Source organism: Geotrypetes seraphini, chromosome 19 (genome assembly GCF_902459505.1).
Source record: "Geotrypetes seraphini chromosome 19, aGeoSer1.1, whole genome shotgun sequence".
Taxonomy (NCBI): domain Eukaryota; kingdom Metazoa; phylum Chordata; class Amphibia; order Gymnophiona; family Dermophiidae; genus Geotrypetes; species Geotrypetes seraphini.
Window position 1 is genome coordinate 31,658,489 of NC_047102.1, and position 21,044 is coordinate 31,679,532.

The window sequence follows — 21,044 nt, forward strand, 5'->3', positions numbered from 1 at the left end:
AGGCTGGTACTTGGTAGACTTGCATAGTCTGTGTCCTATATGTGGTGATTAGGTGTAGGATGGTCTGGAGAAGGCATCAATGGAAACTCCAGTAACTTGGAACATGAGGACATTACTGGCCAGACTTTATGGTCGGCATCCTGCAAATAAAGGGATGGTTGGATGGCAACTCCAGCAGCTGGAACCTAGGTGGACTTTACCAGGTGGACCAGGTGGACTTTAAGGACTATGGCCCAGAAATATCAAAGAAAAAAGACAAGTTAATTTAATCATTAATTTATAATATGTATAAGTAATGGGCAGACTGGATTGACTGTTCCGCATGAACGTCTACTTTGGAAAATTGCGAGCCATGGAATCGAGGGTGATTTACTCACATGGATTAAAAACTGGTTGGCGGATAGGAAACAGAGAGTGAGAGTGAATGGACAATACTTGGCCTGGAAAAGCATCACAAGTGGAGTGCCACAGGGTTCTGTGCTCGGACCTGTGCTCTTCAACATATTTATAAACGACCTAGAAATTGGCACGACGAGTGAGGTGATTAAATTTGTGGACGATACAAAGTTATTTAGAGTAGTGAGGATACTGAAAGATTACGAAGACCTACAACGCACTCAAGGAATCGGCTGTGAAATGGCAAATGAGGTTCAACATGGATAAGTACAAGGTGATGCATGGTGGTAACAAAAATCATATGCACGAATACAGGATGTCTGGAGCTATACTCAGAGAGAGCCCCTAGGAAAGAGACTTTGGAGTACTTGTAGACAAGTCAATGAAACTGTCCATGGAATGCGCGGCAACAGCAAAATGGGCAAACAGAGTGCTAGGAATGATTAAGAAGGGGATCACGAGCAGATCAGAGAAGGTTATCATGCCGTTATACCGGGCCATGGTACGACCCACCTGGAATACTGCATCCAACACTGGTCGCCGTCGGGACTGGAGGAGTTGCTGTACAATGAGAGACTAGAGAAACTGGGCCTCATCCCCCTATATGTGGACTTTATAAGACTGAGCAATTTCAAGTTTGAGCTCCTTAGATTTAATTCTATATTTCCTTTGTTGTTAAAATGTGGCAAATTTTTATTTTTATTCATAATGTATAAGAATAAATGGATAAATAAAAAAATTTTAAAAAAAATTCTCAGTTGAAACTGATTTTTTTTTCTTCTTCTCTTACAAGCAGAAGGAAACCAGTGCTGATAGTGAGAAACGTGTGTGAGTTGGAGCAAAACAGAAACTGCAAGCACACATCAGCACTGTTGTTCTGTGTGTAAATAAACAGCACTGAGGTGTGCTTGCAGTTCCAGTGTTCAAGAGCTGCACTTACCATTAAACTCTTGTGTGCATGCTCCAGGCACAGTTCTCCCCCTTGCTTTCAGTTTCTGGCACACACATAATTTGAATGCATTTTACTTTGAGCATGCATTGCAGAGCTAAGATTCTGCGCCGCTCTTCAACAATGGTGACTGCGCTGTTAGCTTTGGTGCTGGATCTTTCAGTGTCGGCCCCTGAGTCTGTAGCTGATTTTGCAGGTCGCTAGCATTTTTGCACTGCTGCTGGATAGGATACTCCACGCGCCTCAAGGCTTCATTTGTTTTGTCTGGTTCTATGAGATTGCGTTGTTTAGGACCCCTGAGGAAGGAGTGTTTTCTGAAACACGGACCATGTCAGGTCCTGTGGACTCGCAGCTGAGAACCATTTTTATTTTCATTTAGTTTTGAATGCTACATTGAACCTTTTTAATAAAGATCAGTTTTTACACCTTGTACATCGTATCTGCAGTTTTCCTTTTGTTTTCGTCTTTCAACTTTGAGCTGCAGTTTGTTTTGGATATTGTCTTTTGTTTTGTAGGAGAAGATAAGGCCCTGTCTTCTCTACCTGAAAAGGCCTCTTTCTCACTTGCTGCCTGCCTATATGAAAAAAATATTTACAGAATAAAGCTGATAGAAAAGGTGAAGGGCATTGGTGTAAAAATAAACATTAGTCTGCAGAACTAGAAGCTGTTTACCTTCAGCTTTCCTTTATCCATCTTAACAAGAAGAAACACCAACATTCCTTGTACTTATTTGGGTTTGATTCTAGAAGGAGCATCAGAGGTTGGATGGAGTCTAGGCACAGAGGTGGGAGTGAGGTGTAGCTTAATGTTTAGTGCAGTGGCCTGAGAACCTTAGGAAGCAGGTTCAATCATCATGATGTCCCCTTGTGAGTTTGGGTGAATCACTAACCCTCTATCACCCCATGTACAAAATAAAATGCCTTTATTTACAATACAATGCAAATATACCGCAATTCTCTACAAGGGGTCTATGCGGTTTACAAAGAGTTAGATCAAGTTCTTGAAGTTACATTTTTAAGCCCGATCTTGTGGTTGTTAGAGGGAAGGGGTGAAGGATAGGAGATTGGCTACAGAGAGAAAAGACATGTCTTAAGTTTCTTCTGGAAGTCAAGGTGGAATGGGAGGGGAAGGTGGGTTGTCTGGTATGTTGGCAGTTTGTTCCACATAAGATATCCTTGGTATTCAAAAGTAGCCTCAAATATCTTCTTATGCCAAAATTGTTGAGGATAGTTTGAAGCATTGCCATACTCATGAGTTGAAGGAGTGTGGGACTTTAATACCAGAAGTTAGTCCCTCTGAGTTTTCTCCATAGGTCGCTTTGTGTACCACGCAGGCTATCTTGAATTGGAGTCGCTTTCTGATCGGCAGCCAGTGCAGTTGTCCTAATAGTGGACTTGCCCTCTCATTGATTCATTCAAAAATTAGTCTGGCAGCAGTATTTTGTAGACGTTCTAGCCTCTTGAGTTTTCTGTAATGAGCTACAATAGTCCAGATATGGTGTTAGGACAGATTGTGCTACTGTCCTGAAACTGGCCTGGGTTAGGACTGGTCTTATTGTCCTTAGTTGTCTCATCTCAAAGAAGAATTTTTTCACTAGTGCAGTGATATGTGGGTTGAAGGTTAAGTTTGAATCTAGTGTAACTCCCAGTACTTTGGAGGAATTGTCTATCTATAGTTTCTTGCTTTTGGACAATTCTAGTTCTGTGCTAGGTAGAGAGTTATAGTCTCTGACTCATAATACACTTCTCCCTCTGTATTCGCAGTTTCGATTATTCACGGTTTTTAGCTTGTTGGCTCCTTCCCCAAATTACATCAGCTTGCATAGAGAAATCGCTGATTTCAAGGATTTACAGAAAAATAATCGCTGATTCCCAGCACTTTCTTCACCATGTTTTGCCTCTCCTTCAGGAACAGGCCAGGTCTCCCACCATGTTATTTGCGGTTTCACCATATTCACAATGTTTTTTTAATAGAAAACAGTGAATAACATATGAAAAAGTTATTTGCGTTTTTTCTGTGTTTGTGGTTCTGTTAATCCCTTATCGCAGCAAATACAGAGGGAGAAGTGTATTCTTGTATTTGATTTGTTTAGTTTGAGGAAGTTTCCCATTGTCCATGCACTTAGATCGTTGATAGTATTTTTCAAATAATTTAGGGTTTTATCAAAGGATTCTTTGGATATACAAAGAATGAAGATGATATCTGCATAAGAGAGGATGTGATCCTTGGTCGAGGGTAGATTATTTAATACATTGGAGATGGAGGGAGAAGGAAGACCAGGAAAGAGAAAGGAGATGAAAGAGAGATGCCAGACTTTGAGGAAGGAAGGGAGAGGCAGGCCATTGAGGGAGAGGCAGGCATTGAGATTATGAACTGTTTGACTTTAATGAGAATTTGTTTGAGAATGTATGCAAGGACCTGGTGAAGAGGACTGAATTTGGACTACTGAAGTCCAGGTACCTTACTAGACTGACCTTTTTGCTAGCCCTAAAAACACAGTGCTAATGTTTGAACTTTTCTGTTAAGAATTATTGTGTTTTGTTTTGTTGTTTTTGCTTTACTGACAATTTACTCATGGGTCTGCTTGGACTGTGGAAGCATGGGGGAAGGAAAGGGACGGAGACAGAGATACCAGACTAGGGAGAAAGGAGGGAGGGAAAAAGGAAAGGAAATAGAAGCGATACCAGAGGATGGAAGGAGAGGAGAGAGATGCCAGGGCATGGGGGAGGGAAGGAGACTGAAATGCCAGACCATCAGGAAGGAAGGGAGGGAGGGAAAGGACAGGAGGTTCCAGAGTGTGAAGGGAAAGATGGAAGGAGGAGAAAGATCTTAAGGAGTGAGGGAAGCAGATTCCAGATGATGAAGTGAATTGGAGTGGGAAGGAGGGACATAAAGGAGAGGAGAGAGATTCCAGGGCATGGGAGAGGGAAGGAGACTGAAATGGCAAACCATCAAGATGGAAGGGAAGGAGGGAAAGGACAGGAGAGTCCAGAGCATGGAGGAGAGAGATCCCAGGGCGTGAGGGAAGCAGATGCCAGATGATGGAGTGAATTGGAGTGGGAAGGAGGGAAGTAAAGGAGAGGAGAGAGATTCCAGGGCATGGGGGAGGGAAGGGAAGGAGACAGAGATACCAGACTAGGAAGAAAGGAGGGAGGGAAGGAAAAGAAAGAGAAGCTATACCAGTAACTAAGGCCAGTACTGGGCAGACTTGCATGGGCTGTGTCTGTATATGGCCATTTGGTGGAGGATGGGCTGGGGAGGGTTTCAATGGCTGGGAGGGTGTAGATGGGCTGGAGTAAATCTTAACAGAGATTTCGGCAGTTGGAACCCAAGCACAGTACAGGGTAAAGCTTTGGATTCTTGCCCAGAAATAGCTAAGAAGAAAAAAATTTAAATTGAATCAGGTTGGGCAGACTGGATGGACCATTCGGGGTCTTTATCTGCCGTCATCTACTATGTTACTATGTTATCAGAGCATGGAGGGGGAGTGGAAGATGGAAGGGAAGGAGAGGAGAGAGATGCCAGGGCATGGGGGAGGGAAGGAGACTGAAATGCCAGACCATCAGGAAGGGAGGGAGGGAAAGGACAGGAGATTTCAGAATGTGGAGGGAGATCCCAGGGCCTGAGGGAAGCAGATGCCAGACGATGGAGTGGGAAGGAGGGAAGTAAAGGAGAGGAGAGAGATGCCAGGGCAAGGGGGAGGGAAGGGAAGGAGACTGAAATGCCAGACTATCAGGATGGAAGAGAAGGAGAGAAAGGACAGGAGAGTCCAGAGCATGGAGGGAGAGATGGAAGGAGGAGAGAGATCCCAGGGCGTGAGGGAAGCAGATGCCAGATGATGGAGTGAATTGGAGTGGGAAGGAGGGAAGTAAAGGAGAAGGGAGAAATGCCAGAGCATGGGGGAGTGGAGACAGAAAGAGAAGAATGGAAGGGACAGCGCAAGAGAATGGAGAGTGAAGCAGAAAGCAGAGATGAGAAAAGTATTGTAGCTGTATTTCTTTACAACTAGAAAATGGAAATAAGGTGCTCTTTTTTATTGCAGTACATTTTTGCCTTTCTTAGGCAGAGTGACGTAGCTCCTCAGCCCGAACCCAGCGATCGCTTGGGGCCTGAGGCCGGCGGGGCGGGGCCTCCTCCGGCCCCGCCTCGGCCTCGCCATTGGTCCGAGGCGGCCTTATCAGCTGGCTGGCGCGCGCCCGGTTCAGGTCCTGGAGCGTAGCGCGAGGAGGAGACGGAAGCGAGCGTTGGCCGGTCTCGCTCTGTGGGCGCGATGTTTCCGCTGGACTCGACCTGGAATATTTCGTTCGCGGGCTGCGGCTTCCTGGGGATTTACCACGTGGGGGTGGCCAGTTGCTTGGCCGAGCTGGCCCCCTTCCTGGTGGCCAACGCCGAGAACATTTACGGGGCTTCGGCCGGAGCCTTGACCGCCACAGCCCTCGTCACCGGAGCCAGCCTGGGTGAGTCGGTTGGGGAGGGGGAGCGCGTGGCTTCGTCACCTCATAGCTGCAGGTCCCACACGGGAAGGGAGGTGGGGGGTCTAGACCCCTGCTTGACCTAGGCAACACAGTCCCTGCCCAGAAGGGCTTACAGTCTAGTCGAGGCAGACGAACTGGACGAGAAGGTGCAGGGGAGTTGGTCTTTGAACACATGACACCTATAATCCCCCAGACAAAATGAGGTGCATGTATGTGACATGGAGACTCTAGGTCAGTCCTTCTTTTGGGCTATGCCCTTACCCTACTGCAGTCTTCTGAAATGCACAGATAGGATGTTTCAAAAGCTAGCATTGGATCAATTCCTTCGCCTTGTGTTTGATGGAGCCAGCTTAGGGCAGGGGTGGCAAACGTTGCAGCAAGACAGAGGAGGTAGCTGGCAAGACTGTAAACACCCCGGGGGGCAGCAGAGGAAACCACTGCATCGCCCTCGTTGGACACCCCTGACTAGGGTAATTTGGGAAGGGAGAGAGAGACCTGAGTGACTAAAAAGCATCTATCCAAAAAAGCCTGGGGATTAAAGACCTAATCATGTGCTCTGTATGGATTTATTGCTTACTTTTATCCTGCAGTATTCCTTCTGTCTGGGGTTATTTCTAGATCAAAAAAACTGTACGCTCCTATTTATGAATAGGCACTGGATAGTACCAATATTGAAAGTGTCTACTAAGTAACTTCAGCAGTATATACGGGAACATCTCCAAATCAGTTACATCACAAGTGATCTCTCTCTCTTTTTTTGTACTTTCAGGTGCCACTGTTGTGTGCTAATCAGTCTCGGTATCCATCCCATAGTTTTTATTCAGTGCCCATATGAAATATATAAACTAAAATGCTTTGTAGAAAACTGCATCTTACAATGCAAAAACTTAACTGACTGGTGCTGACTCGAAGTAAATCATTCGACGAGCTTCGTTTCTATACCTGCCTTGGGGACTTTAAAGCTCAAACACATTTTAATAATCCACAATTTGTAAGAAGAAAAAGGGTTATTTCTAGACACATTTTATAGTTTTACTGACATTCACAGGGCTTCAATACAAATATTTTGTATTTATAATATTGACTTAAACAATTATGGTGGCTGCTTGTCACTTCCTAGACTAGGTATGTTCTAGTTTCCAACTTTGGAAGGCACTAATATGTTTTTTACATACTAAAACTGAGTGCACGTGAACTAGCTGGGGGATGCACAAAATGTACCGATCGTGTCCCAATAGTTGCTAAACTGGCTTGACCAGTTTAGCGATCGATTGGATTCCTCCATGCACAAAACTGCCCACCGCATGTTTTTCCCCTGGATCGCCCATTTAATGATCCGATCCAACCCATGCAAATTAGTAAAACCCCATGCAAAATAGCCAAACAATTGATGAAATAACATTGCTTGGCTATTTAGCATCGGGTTTTACTAGTCAGTAACTGTGTTACTGACTGGTCTGCCTGGGGGTTGTGTTGTTTTTTTTTCAGTGACCTCCCTCTCCCAAACTTAAAATCCAGAAGGAGGAATTCTGTCTCCCAAGCTCGATAAAAGGCAGGCGGGATGCCTATTTACTGCATCCTCTTATCTCTAGGTACTGTTAGGGCGTTAACCTTTTTTTGTACAAACCTTCCTCTTCCTGATACTGTAGGAAACATTTCTTTGGGATTGCCCATAAGATTTCTGGCTAAAATGGAAAAGAAGATAAACAGGGCAATTTAAAAGGAAAATGCTTTCTTCTTTGACAAGCTGGCAAGACAAACAGGATGTCATGGATACAGTTAAGGGGAACCATAGGATGTAGTATCTCTTGTTGGGTTGTCTGCTGTTTGTGAAGGTGAATTGTTAATTTGATTCTGGATTTGTATATGAACACTGTAATCCATATTCGTTGGGGAAATCCTGAAAACCCGACTGGATTGTGACCCTCAAGGAGTGACTTTAACACCCTGATGTAGGTCATTCAATTTTGCTTTGATTCCATCTTGTTTCTATATAGGAACCTTCTGAGTCTGTCCCCTTTCCTCTTCCTTCTTTATAGGCAAATCATATATGATTGGGAAACAAATGTATACTTAATCACAGATTGCAAACTTCCCCTTCTGTCTTCATTGTTTCATCACCTCAAGATCCTCAGACACTGTCACCCTAAGCCAGTGTTCTTCAACCTTTTGATACCTATGGACCGATGGAAGTAAAATAATTATTTTGTGGACCGGCACCAGTCAACGGATCAGCAATTGAAGAACACTGGGCTAAGTCGTGCCCATCTCCACTATATCTCCGCCCCAGCCCCCATAATAGTACTAATTGTAACACCATTTTTCCCATTCATTTTTCATATATACACACACACACAATATAATTGTATTAACACATAATGGTTAACTACAAAATTAAAATACACAAAGCACACTGTATGCTTTTTAACATTCATTCCTACCAGAAAACAGATAACCCCATGCAAATGCAGGACCAAAAACTCAAAGTACTAATACAAACAAACCCTAAGGTGCAAAACTCTGCAAGCAGTACAACCCCACAGGAAAAGAAACAAATGTATTTCTTCCTGAACAGACGAATCAATCACTAAATAAAAAATTAAAAGCATTTCCCCTACCGTTGTTGTCTCTCTCCTTCCTTATGCTTTGCCTTCTGGCCTGCTCCCTGGTGTTATCTTTGGGCCGGTCCACTGTGCAATCAACGCAGCGTCTTCGGGTAGGCTCCCTGAGTGCTGCAATACACAAAGCTGTGGGCAGTGGCTCCTCACACGTGTCCCACGCCTCATCTGGAAGCCTTCCCTCTGTTCAGATGCAGGCTGCGCGTAGGAGCCTTTTCCCACGGCTTTGTGCACTGCAGTACTCGGAGCCGTCCCGAAGACGCCGTGTTGATCACACCGTGGACCAGCAGCTGAAGAACGCTGTCTTGGGCCTGATGGACATGCCGGCCCTGTGGACCCCAGTGTGAGATATTCTCCTTAACTGTTATATTGCTAGCTACAACGGCTATGCTTGGCTCCTTATGCAAATCCAAAGTTGAAAAACAAATTGCTCAAACTTAGCTTTGAAATAGTAGCAGGTTCCGACGTGCCACGTTTCGGTCCTTCGTGTGGCACATCGGAACCTGCTACTATTTCAAAGCTAAGTTTGAGCAATTTGTTTTTCAACTTTGGATTTGCATAAGGAGCCAAGCATAGCCGTTGTAGCTAGCAACATAACAGTTAAGGAGAATATCTCACACTGGAGTAAAAATGTTTTGAACACTGCAATGATTGGGTGGTGAGGCGGAACATCTTGCCTTCATGTCTCTGAGCAGAGTTCCACTAGTTAAGAATTGACAACTGTTGAATTGTTATATGAGAAATATTATCCATGAATATCTTCTATGCAGTGACTTTTTGGTATATAACTAACTTTATTTAGTCACTCAACAGCAACATTGTATTTGTTGATTTTGTTACCCCTTCAGTATTTTTTGACTGAGTCTGCATATTTTTTGACTGGGCCCTGTGGACCGGCAGAAAATTTCTGCAGATCGGCACCAGCCCATGGACTGGCGGTTGAAGAACACTACTACCCTAAGCACCTTCCCCTGGTCCATGCAAATCTTGTTTCTTGCCGCCTATAAGACACCTTTGGATTTCTGTACCCTGAATAATCACTCTGTATGTCATAAGAACATAAGAACTGCCATCTCCAGATCAGACCCTAGGTCCATCAAGTCCGGCAATCCGCTCACGCGGAGGCCCAGCCAGGTGTAACCTGGCGAAAACTTAGTCACCCGTATCCTTCTATGCATCTTTTGAGGAGATGTGCATCTAACTTGCCCTTAAATCCTAGAACGGTGGGTTCTGCAGCAATCTCCACCAAGAGAGCGTTCCAGGTGTCCACCACTCGCTGTGTGAAGCAGAACTTCCTGGCATTTATCCTGGGCTTGTCCCCCCTCAGCTTCAGTCCATGACCTCTTGTCCTAGTCACATTTGACATCGTAAATAACTTTTTATCCTGTTCTATCTTGTTGATTCCTTTTATTATTTTAAAAGTCTCAATCAGATCCCCTTGCAGTCTCCTCTTCTCAAGGGAGAACAGTCCCATTTTTCTAAGTTGTTCTTTGTAGTTCAAGTTCTCCATACCTTTTACCAGCTTCGTTGCTCGCCTCTGCACCTTCTCCAGTAGTTTTATATCCTTTAGGTAGAGAGACCAGTGTTGGACACAATATTCCAAGTGTGGTCTGACTATTGCTCTATAAAGCGATGTCTTCGTATTAAATTTTAACTGCCAATCGTGAGACCATTCTTCTAATGTTTGTAAATCACTTCTGATGTTGTCTACTTAGAGAATGACACGGGGACAAATTTGTCCCTATGGGATCTTGATGTCCCTGTCCCCATTCCTGCAATCTCTGCCCTAAGTGCACAAGCCTCCTGCACTTAAGCTTGTGCAGATGAGAACAGAACTTGCAGGCCAAGTTTATTGTAAATTTGATTGAACGCTTATCAAAATAATACAATAAAATAGGGGTAACTAAATTAAAACCAATAATAATAAACATGAAATTTTACTCAGATAAACAAAACACAAAGTAAACGTACTAAGAATGAGGAGGAAGGGGAGAACTACAAGAAATACAGGAAAGTGAACATATATAGGAGAAAACAAAAGGACTAATGGGATCAAAGAGAAAAGAATAGTAGCATTAGCCAAAGCCATCAGTGAATAGGAAGTTTTGGGGTTTTTTTTTTTTAAAAGCTGACTATAATCTGCCCCAGAGAAACTCCGCTACTCCAAGTGAATTCTGTCTTCTGTCAATCAACCAATTTCTAATCCAGAGAGTCTAAGTTAAAATGGCAAAGCCACGATGGTGAAGATCTAAAAGACCATAGCTATAATTAAATGAGAAAGGGGCAAGTTATCACTGAGTATCTTAGGACTTAATTTAAGAGCCAGTAGAGTGGGGGAGGGAATATTACATGATTGTGAGAGAGATGCATATGAAAATCATTTTCTAGCCCAGTCCCTACTGGCTGTCCTGTTGCTTCTAACTAAGCATTGTTCCTTGCCATAGTGTAGGCAGGAGGGATTATGAAAGAACAGACATCAGTAAACACTTATTGCAGGGTACTTAAAAGGCAGGGACAGCTTTATTTGGGGTTATGAGCAAAAATCCAAATGTCTGTCCAAACGCAATATACAGTACAGAAGAAAAGCGAGGCAGATAGGTTTGGGGATGCAGGTGTCCCTCGGATAACTTCTATGACATGTTCTTTTTAGTGCAGGATTGCAAAAAAGCAGAGATTTTTGTCTTTATCAGCTCATACTAGATAGCACTGATGCTGGTAATATGATCAAGTGTTTCTCAATCCAGCCCTTCAGACATGTCTGATCAGTTTACATGGTTACAACATGCTGGGCTGAATCCCTTCCCTCTAAGCTACTCTGGATCCTGCGGTGCCATTTCAAATGCAAGGTGTGGGAATACTACGTACACACTGAGGGTGTAAGAACCGCTGAAGACTGCTTCCCTCCCTTAGTTTCTGCCTTTTCTTTAGCTAAAGATCTTTTCAAAGCAGAGCTCCATGTCTGCCAATAATTAAGCACCTCCTTAAGTGTTGGAGGAGTGTGTGGCGCAGTGGTTGGATCTACAGCCTCAGCACCCTGGGGTTGTGGGTTCAAACCCCGCGCTGCTCCTTGTGACCCTGGGCAAGTCACTTAATCCTCCATAGCCCCAGGTACGTTAGATAGATTGTGAGCCCACCGGGACAGAGAGGGAAAATGCTTGAGTACCTGATTGTAAAAACCGCTTAGATAACCTTGATAGGCGGTATATAAAATCCTAATAAACTTGAAACTCGTTCTATAAGATTATATTCTTGTGATCACAAGTGTAATGCACCCTATATAAGTTTAGCCTAGGGATTGAAGGCTGATACTAACATGCATATTTGCCAGATATGCTGAGACCCAATTACTTTTCATGCTGAATTACTGCATTTTACAGTCTGTTAAATAGCTTGTATAGAGACTCTTTTGAGCTCACCCTGCAACATTTAGCTTGGACCATAGAGGATCTGAGCACATGGACACACAAGAACCAAACAGAAGACCAAAGTGATTTGGTTTGGGGACTATAATTCTTGTCCATGTACAAATCTGGTACTGTCCACTGGAGAGAGCCTTCGAAGATCAGATGAATTCCCTGGCCAAAAAATTCTTCAGACTAAGACAACTAAGAATAATAAGCTCCCTCTTAAGCCAAGCTAATTTAAGTTTGTAGCACAAGCTGTCTTGCTAACATACCTAGATTAGCGGAGCACATTGTCACACAAACATTACATTCATCATACAATAATTAAAATTCTTATACCATTATTTAATATCAGAGAAAAAAAACAAAATATTACACAAACAAAAATCTTTTCTTGCTGTGCCAACTACAGTAATCGCATAACAGATCAACTCTTCAACATGTGTATTTCATCAGTCAAAAATAAGTGGCGTTTTAGCAGTTTTTTTAAGGATACCCAAGCTCATTTGTTTGATATAATCATTTTGGAAAAGTTAGTTCCTTAAGTGGAACTTGAACCCAGGCCTCTCTCGTTTGCAAGCTTAATTCTCTTGCTTGACAAATGGTCACTACCTCGTACCATCAGTGGGGTTGGATGGCAGGGTATAACCACTCTATTTTTATCAGTTTTTAATGTTGGCCCAAAGGCCAATAAGAGACTGCCTTTAGCTCATAGTTCCAATCCTATGCAAGATCTTGGTCCTACTCTTGGGAACGTATATTAGTGCAGATATCCAAACATCCTCCCCACGGACACAAAATCAGACAATTGAAAACATTTCTTTAACCACCTTTCAGCAGGATAATCCTTATAGACTTCCCAGAGCTATCCAAGCTCTAATTTCCATAATCTTGCCTATATAATCTTGCTTGAGTACCTGAATAAATGCATGTAAACCGTTCTGAGCTCCCATGGGAGAACGGTATAGAAAATTGAATGAATAAATAAATAAATATATTTATTTTTAGTATTCATATAGACTAAGTGGTTTACATTCATGTACTCAAAGCATTTTTTCCTATGTCTATCTAATGCACCTAGGGCAATGGTGGATTTAAGTGACTTGTCCAAGGTCACAAGGAACAGCATGGGTAGGAACCCACAACCGCGGGGTGCCTAGACTGTAGCTCTAACCACTGCACGACACACTCCCTGTGACTTTCCTACCTCTTATTTTGCATTTGCTCTTTGATTGTAAATTGCTAGAATGACTTCTGTGAGCATCCCATGTTTGTGTGGGCTCATTTAATTTTAAATTGCCTTGAACCGTTATAGGCATAGAGCGATCCACAAATATTAGATTAGTTAGGCTAGAAGAATGTTACCAGGGTGGTTGGGGTTAGACTTCTGTCTTTCTGGCAGTGATTTATTATGTTTGAGCACTTCTAGGTAGGAGTCCTGTGACCCAGCTGTGAACACAGAGAGACCTTTTATGTGCTCAGGGGGCTTGTTCTCTTGCCTTTACAGAGGTTATTTTAGGTCAGTGAACTGACATAACTCCGCTCCCTACCCCCTTCTTAAAGGTACAGTGCACGGCTTTCCTTGGGAACGTGTGGCTTCTCTGTTTGTTCTTGCCCAGAAGACTACGTAGGGTAGGGTAGAGTTCTCAACACACTTCTGGTTTTCCTAAATAGACAAAGGCAAGAATAAAAACAGTTTAGAAGTGAAATCTGAAGGTGATATTTATCAACCAGAGCTGCCAAGTTACCCAGTTCCAGGATTTAGAACAGTCCTGAGTCTCTAACAGCCCCTTTCTGAGGCACTATGAGACTTGCAATCAAGTCTACAGTAGGACATAAATGCAAAATGAGGACTGGCCCAAAAGTCTCCCTCTGGAACTGGATAACTTGGCAGCTCTGTACCAACAGATTTACAAAATAACATGTTCTCACCGAAGAGGTATAATTACCACACAGGGTTCAAATTTGCAGTGCTGTAATTATGACCTTAGCCAGTGAACAACATCTGGCTCTAGGTCAAGAAGATGAGGGTTGCTGCTTAAAAGCATTTAAAGTAGGGTTGTCCAACATTGGTCCTCAAAGCCCACAATCCAGTCAGAATTTTAGGATTTCCCCGATGCAGTTTGCATGAGATCTATTTGCATGCACTGCATCCATTGTATGCAAATAGATCTCGTGCATGTTCATTTGGGAAATCCTGAAAATATGACCTGGTGAGGGCCGAGATTGGACACCCCTGATTTTTAAAGTCCGTTCCTGTGAAAAGAAGATAGTTGGAGGAAAAGCCTGGGCTGACTGTGGAGTCAGTTGTAGCCCTGCTTTACTTACACAGCTTGTACGGAATTAGTTTTCAAGAAGGAACTGCCCCTCAGGTTTTGAAAAATACTATTTATATTCATTTTTTTGTATATCATTCATATCTAAGTGGTTTACTTTGAGTAGTAATCAGGTACTCTAAATATATTTCTCTCATCTGTCCCAGCGGGCTCAGTCTAACTATGGTACCTGGGGCAACAGAGGGTTAATGACTTGCCCCAGGGTTACAAGGAACAGCACTCGGATCAAATCCACAACCTTAGGTTGCTGAGGCAGCAACTTTAACCACTATGCATTTTCTAAGCATGAGTGTGGGGATCAGCGCAGAGCACTGTGGCCTGTGCTAAAAACCACTATCGTGTTTTTGTAAAAGGGGGAAGGGGGGCTTGATTGAAACAGAGATAACAAAATGTTTTGGGATGTTAGTTGAAAAATCAGGAAAGAGTTCTGTAATCCTAAAGAAGTTGCTGTCTGTCCTGTTCCATATTCAGGGGTGATAGTGGGGGAGGTATGCTGGGTTAACTTGATTGTGACACTTGATCTTGGCCCGCAAAGGGACATGCAGCTTCTGAGCTCTCTCTTATGACTGCTCAAAGCCATGTTGGGGCACTGTGTAGTCTGATCAGAGACTATTTCCAGTACTTCTGGCCAGAGTAGGGTCCAGCTACTTACAGATTCACCTAACAGTTGTTTCAGTCCATGGTTTACATGCTGAGATTTCTTAGGGAAGTTGGAACTACTGTACAAGTCCCTGCAAGTAATAGGGGGAAACCTGGACTGGAACAACTGTTGGCAACTCTAGTCAAGAGCCACATTAGGATGCACTGCGTCTATTAAGATGCCAATGTCTTGAGATTCACTTCAGGTATATAGCATAAGGAGTTGCAGCATGAAGCCTAGGAATCGAGACAATTGTACTCTAGAGGGAAAATATAAGTTAGTAATTGAGTGTACTTCCAAAGAATTGGGTGAACATAGTCAAGGAATGTTTCTTTAAACTTAAGCAGTTAAAGATCTAAGTGATTGTTTGAACAGTCTCATTTTCTATATCAATACTATCATATTTTGATTAATGTAATTCCTTGTATGTTGGAATTGGTCAACTTGCGAAAGTAATGAATACAGCTGCTCGTCTATTTTTGGAACATCTAGATTTGAGCATGTGACTTCATTTCTTAGAAAGCTTCACTGGCTTCCAGTTCAAGAGAATACATTTTACAACTCTTGTCTTATTTCATAGGACCACTCCTGATTTGTTCTTGTATTTATATCCTTTCTCTGGTAAGTTAGAATGGAGATGGACTCGAAGTTTTATTTACTATTCCCTTCTTTTAAAGCTGTTTGTTTTAGGAACATTTTAGGTTGGCTAACTGGAATACTCTTCCGATTTGTTGACTATTATGTTCTGTTTCAACATACCCTCAAGTAATTTTATTTTGGTAGATCTTTATGTCTTGAAATCAGTTATTGTGGTGGTCTGCAATCAGCTAATATGTACTTTTGCTGACGTAAACCTAATTTCAATGGTAAACATGGTATAAGTGCAACAAAAGTAGAATAAGGACACTTTAGTGGCTCCGGGTCCATCTGGAGGGCCTTTGCATATGCACATGATGTGATGCCTTGAGCCACGGCCGCTAAGCTTAGTGTGCTGCAGCTGAACAAAATTTGCAGGACACTGTATAGATATTACACACTAGTCTGGGGTTGTTTATAACCACTTAGATGTGGTCTTGGTGAACTCCCAGTGTGAACAAGACAGGAGACATAGGGCTAGATGCACCAAATGCTCCAATCAGGTACCGATGGTCCCTAAACCAGTTTGACTGGTTAAGCAACTGTCAGTTTACTGACCCAGTGTTGAAAACAGCTCGCCGCATGGCTTTCCGTGCGGTCATACAAAAATCTGACTCTGGCATGCAAATGAGGTCATTAATATTAAGAGCCATCCAGTCGATGGCCTAACATTTGCAGCGCAATAAGCGGACCACAAATACCGACTGGGAAAAAAAACCAGGTCTGCCTGTTTTGTCTTTTTAAATTTTTTTTATTTTTTGTGTGTGTAAAAAGAAATGTCATAACTGCCTCCCCCCATGACCCATAGAACAAAAATAGAGGCAGGAGAGATGCCCATGACCTCCCTGAACCACCCTTCACACCCCCCAAAACACTCCTGTACCTGTACATTAAGATAACAGCAGGAGGGATGCCCAATCCCTCCTGCTCGTAGGCCCTTCGTTCTAAAATGGCTGGCCTTTCCTTTCCTGATGCATCTTGGAATGCATGGGGAGGGGCCTAAGGCCCTGACTTGCCCCAGGGGAGGGGCCTTGGGTATCTGAGCTAATCGTAGCCTTAGGCCCTTCTCCGTGCATCCCAGAATGCATCAGGATGGGGGAAGGCCTGCCATTTTGGAATGACACTTCTGTAAGTAGGAGGGAGTAGGCATCCCTCCTGCTGATTTTTTTTTTTTGTAAAGGAGGGGTGGGGTCAGTTCAGGGGGGCCCTTATGGGCCAGCAGTCTCATGATAGTTCTGGAAAGAGCCTAGAGCCCTGGTGCATGGCTTGGACTAAACTCAACTAGGAAATTGGGGCAAATTTCTCTTAAAAGGAGGAAACTTTCCAGGTCTGGGTTTCTGCAGATGCAAGACTGAACCCAACCTGTCCATGAATCTTTCTTCTCTGTCACCTCTAAGAGATGGAGGCATTCTGTTGCAAAGTATGGCATTTCCTATAAAGATCAGCAGGATCCATCCAGTAAAAGGTGACCAAACTTGTAGCTATTACGCCACATAGGTTACACCCCTTTCTGCCTTTATGATAATACCTGCCACACCCCTTGGTCTCCGTTTAGGGAACATCCTTTGTGCCTTTTTTTGAAATGTGAACATAATTTAAATTTTGTTTTGACTCCATCCTTTTCCTCTATAGGGATCCTTTTGTATTTATCCCTTGTCTTTTTGAATTCTGTCACTGTTTTTGTCCCCATCACCATCCAGGCATTCACCACACTTCTTGTGAAAAAAGTATTTCCTTCTGTTGCTCTTAAATTTGTTTCCTTGCAGCTTCATTCCATCTCCTCTAGTTCTGCAGCTTTCTGCTCTTTAAAAAGCTTTTGTTTGTTTATAAAACCAAAGGAAATGTTAGCACATAAGGCCAAATGGCCTATCCCATCTGCCTAACCATACCACCTTCTATCTCTTCCTCTCTCAGAGATCCTATGTGCTTGTCTAATGTTTTCTTGAATTCAGTTGTAAGTCTTCATATCCACCATTTCGGCCACCTTTTCCATAAAGACATATTTCCTTAGATTACAAGTCTGTCTATCTTTTTATGCCCCCTTATTCTAAAGCTTCCTTTTCAGTTGAGAGACTTGCATCTATCTTGTGCATTATGCCATAGAGGTATTTAAATGTCTCTACCATATCTTCTCTCTCCTGCCTTCCATCCAAAATACTGAGGTCTTAAGTCTGTCCCCTCATTTTCTGATGAAGACCACTGACCATTTTAGTAGCTGTCCTCTGTTGCAGTCTGGAGAGCCTTAAGCATGCATGGATATATGTGGCGTCAACACTTGCTCAGAGGCTCTCCAGATGTGGCCAGAGCTCATTGGGCTTTCAGAACAGGACAAACTGCTGGATTTTGGAAAGTTCATCTGGGCACCTAGACAGGCCTCTAAAAAGAGGACATGACTGGGTTTTCCCGGACATCTGGTAACCCTTATATGTAACTAAAGTCTGGAATTCATTGCCAGAGAATGTGGTATAAGCAGTTAGCCAACTTCCTAAAGCTAAAGTCCATAAGCCATTATTAAGGGATGAAATCCACTGCTGCTGCTTAGGATAATCCACATAAAATGTTTTACTCCTTAGGAACTTGCCAGGACTCGGTCACTGTTGGAATCACGATACTGGGCTTGATGGACCTTTGATCTCTCCCAGTCACTTGCTTACTCAGCCTGTAGGAGAGTCCTGGGCTTGCACTTATGTGAGCTTAAGTCTTTCCTTGTATCTTCTGAGCCCTGTTTTATTTTCATCTTTATATTGTAACATTTGAGGAATTCTTCTAGTCCCTGTAACCTCCCTGGGCTCTGCTCTCCTCACATCATCTGTATACTGTGACATTAGTGGCATTCCCCCCTATGTTTCTGCAACCTCATGAACTCTGCTCTCCCACCACCATCTGTGTACTGTAGCATTCCGCTATGTTTCTCTAACCCTTTGGGCTCTGTTCTCTGTCTGTCTGTGCATAGTAACATTAGAGGAGCTCCCCCCTCGATTACTAGACTAAGTTTCCCGCATGACCCTGTAGCCTTCTGTGTTCTGCTTCAATCTGGAAGAATAGTGGGCTGTGAATCGGAGAACCAGCATTCAAGTCCCCCTTATCCTTGTCACCTTCGGCAAATCATTTTCCCCTGCAGTGTCTTAGGTACAGACTTTGTAAGCCGCCTTGAGCAGAAACATTAAATTTGTTATCGTAACTTACATTACATATAGATTTGGAAAAGCGAGTGACTAAATCGAAGCCCAAATAATAGAAAGGTTTCCTAAGTTAGAGGGTACTTGGCTTAGCCTAAGTAGGTATCATCATGGATTCACAATGCTACATAGAAACATGATGGCAAATAAAGACCAAATGGCCCATCCACAGCCACCTCCTCTCTCTATAGGCTAAGGCTGTTAACACTTGCGTGGTGAGATTATAGAAACAGAATGGAAGTTCAAGGCCAAATGGGCATCTGCTATCTCCTCCTCTCCCTAAGAGATCCCACGTGCCGGTTCAGGTTCAGGTGATTGTCACAGGATGTGTGTGTTTGTAGATAATAACAGTGAGCTGGACTGTTCTATATTTAGATGTGATCACCCTATAATAGCAGTTGGCTCATTGCATGCATAACTCATAGATGCATCTGTAATAAATGTCAGCATGTAATGAATTACTTGGCACAAATCTGGCTTCAGCCTCTTTTGCCCTTTTCCATTCGCCTTAGCTTTAGAGGTCTGTCGCTGTCGGGAGTGCTCTCAAACACAGTTCACCTGAAAGGACGAAAGGGACAGAGCTTCTGGTCAGGCCTCAGGCTAGGTTAACTAATCTCAGACAGATATGGCAGAATTCAGAAAGGGTTAGGAACAGTTGAATTTCATAGAACTAGAGCAGTATGGAAATAGTTCCGGCTCCACAAAGGCAGCCACCTTGAGGGTGAATACTCTGCTGGCACCTATGATAGTTTGCAAAGGGGTCAAATGACAGCTGCGGGAGAGCAGGACGATAGTGACCTGCCTGAGCTGTGCTGGTTGTGGATTTTGAATGTCCCAGAATACTTCCTTGTAATCCACAAGGGACCCTTGACTTCTGAGGCTGGAACAGGACAGTTGTTTCAAAGAACTAGCAAAGGTTTTGACTGAACTCAGCTGGCTGGCTGACCCCTGGGAAAGGGACTATTCACAGAGTTGAAGGGAGACCCCTAGGGTTTAGCCTGCTGTCATTAAGCAGCAGGGCCTCTGATTCCAGAGATCGGCCTGGGCCCTGGAGAGCACCTAGTGTGCCAAGCAGAAGCAAATTTGTCCTTAGGACACAGAAAGGCACGTCAGTCAAATGTGTTCCTCTTGGTTAGGAAATAACTACAGTATTATCTGGATTTATGAGCCCCCCCCACCCCCCCTGCATTTCCTGAGCTAACCCGTGTCCTTAGAGTATCCTGTTTTGGATTTTTTGTCTATGGCTGATGCCTTTGTGCAGTCTTGAGCCTTAAAGGACCAGTGCGGGTGCCTTTTTAGCTAAGCCCAATGAGTTCAGGGAGAAACTGTTGTCAGGTTACAGCAAGAAGACAAATGACACCAGCAAATCCTGTGAATACAGCACAAAACGGGCTCCTTTTGTGTATACAGCATGGCTCAGGGCACTAGCTGCACCTTGGTATACCTTTATACCTGGGAAAAGCACTGGATGTATTTTACAGATAGGAACTTGGAGAGGGGTTATCTGCTGTTTTTGCAGATCTGTTTAAAGTCGGTGCTTTTAGGAAGTTTAGAAAAATTGGCTGTCCAAGTAATCTATATATTCCCTACTTCCATGAAGGCTTGTGAACTTGCGTTTTGGTTGCAGGTGAAAGATCCCTTTCTTTTTGGCAATTACATCTTAATGGCATTTGCCTTCTAACATGTCTTTACTCTGGGACACTTACTCAACAAAGCAGAGGTAATGACAATCCTAATACATGATCTTTTGCAGACATTTGTGTGACAATGGCATGACGTTCCACAGCTGGGACTGGCCCTGTGGTCAGTGGCTCAGCTTCTACCATATGTTTTCCATGTAATGCAGGCCACCGGGCTTCTGTCCTGTCTACTAAGTTGGCAAAGTGCTAGGATCCTTTCCTGTATGTTCAGCATGGCTTTGGATGCCAAGTTCCTCCCCTGCATGTTCATGCACAGAGCATTGATTTTTTTGTGGGGAATTTGTTTTGTGGTTGGTTGGTTTGTTTTTCTGCTTTCACAGCTCTCCTGGATGTTTTGTATCGTATGGCAGAAAACATCACACTTCTCTCTTACATGCTCATAATACAAGGCACTAGATCACTCTTCTGTGTGTTAAGCAGAAACCGTCTCGGACTCCTCTCCTGGATTCAGGCACCAGGCTTCTTTTCTGCATGTCCTACCTTGTGTGTTTGGCCTAGTTGAGGGCACCAGATACATCTCCTGTGTTCATGGTGCCAAGCACTAGATTCCTCTTCTGTCTTTTCAGCATAAAACAGCCTCACTTTTCCCTTGTATTCTCATCATGGCACAGAACCTCTGAGCTCTCATATGCATTGATGGAATAGGGCACATGTGTCAACACAAGGCCCGTGGGCCAAATCAGGCCCGCCTGGCCATTTTATGCAGCCCGC

General features: G+C 43.5%; 1 protein-coding gene across 2 annotated transcripts in view; it reads left to right on the forward strand.

Moving 5' to 3' along the window:
* The first annotated feature begins 5,554 nt into the window (after positions 1–5,554).
* The window catches only part of PNPLA2 (patatin like phospholipase domain containing 2), a 53,242-nt gene continuing 37,752 nt past the window's right edge, over positions 5,555–21,044 (forward strand). For both annotated transcript variants that reach the window (XM_033928188.1, XM_033928189.1), the window contains exon 1: positions 5,555–5,802. In XM_033928188.1, the coding sequence (XP_033784079.1) occupies positions 5,616–5,802 (187 nt within the window). In that variant the 5' untranslated portion in view covers positions 5,555–5,615. The remainder of the gene's footprint in view (positions 5,803–21,044) is intronic.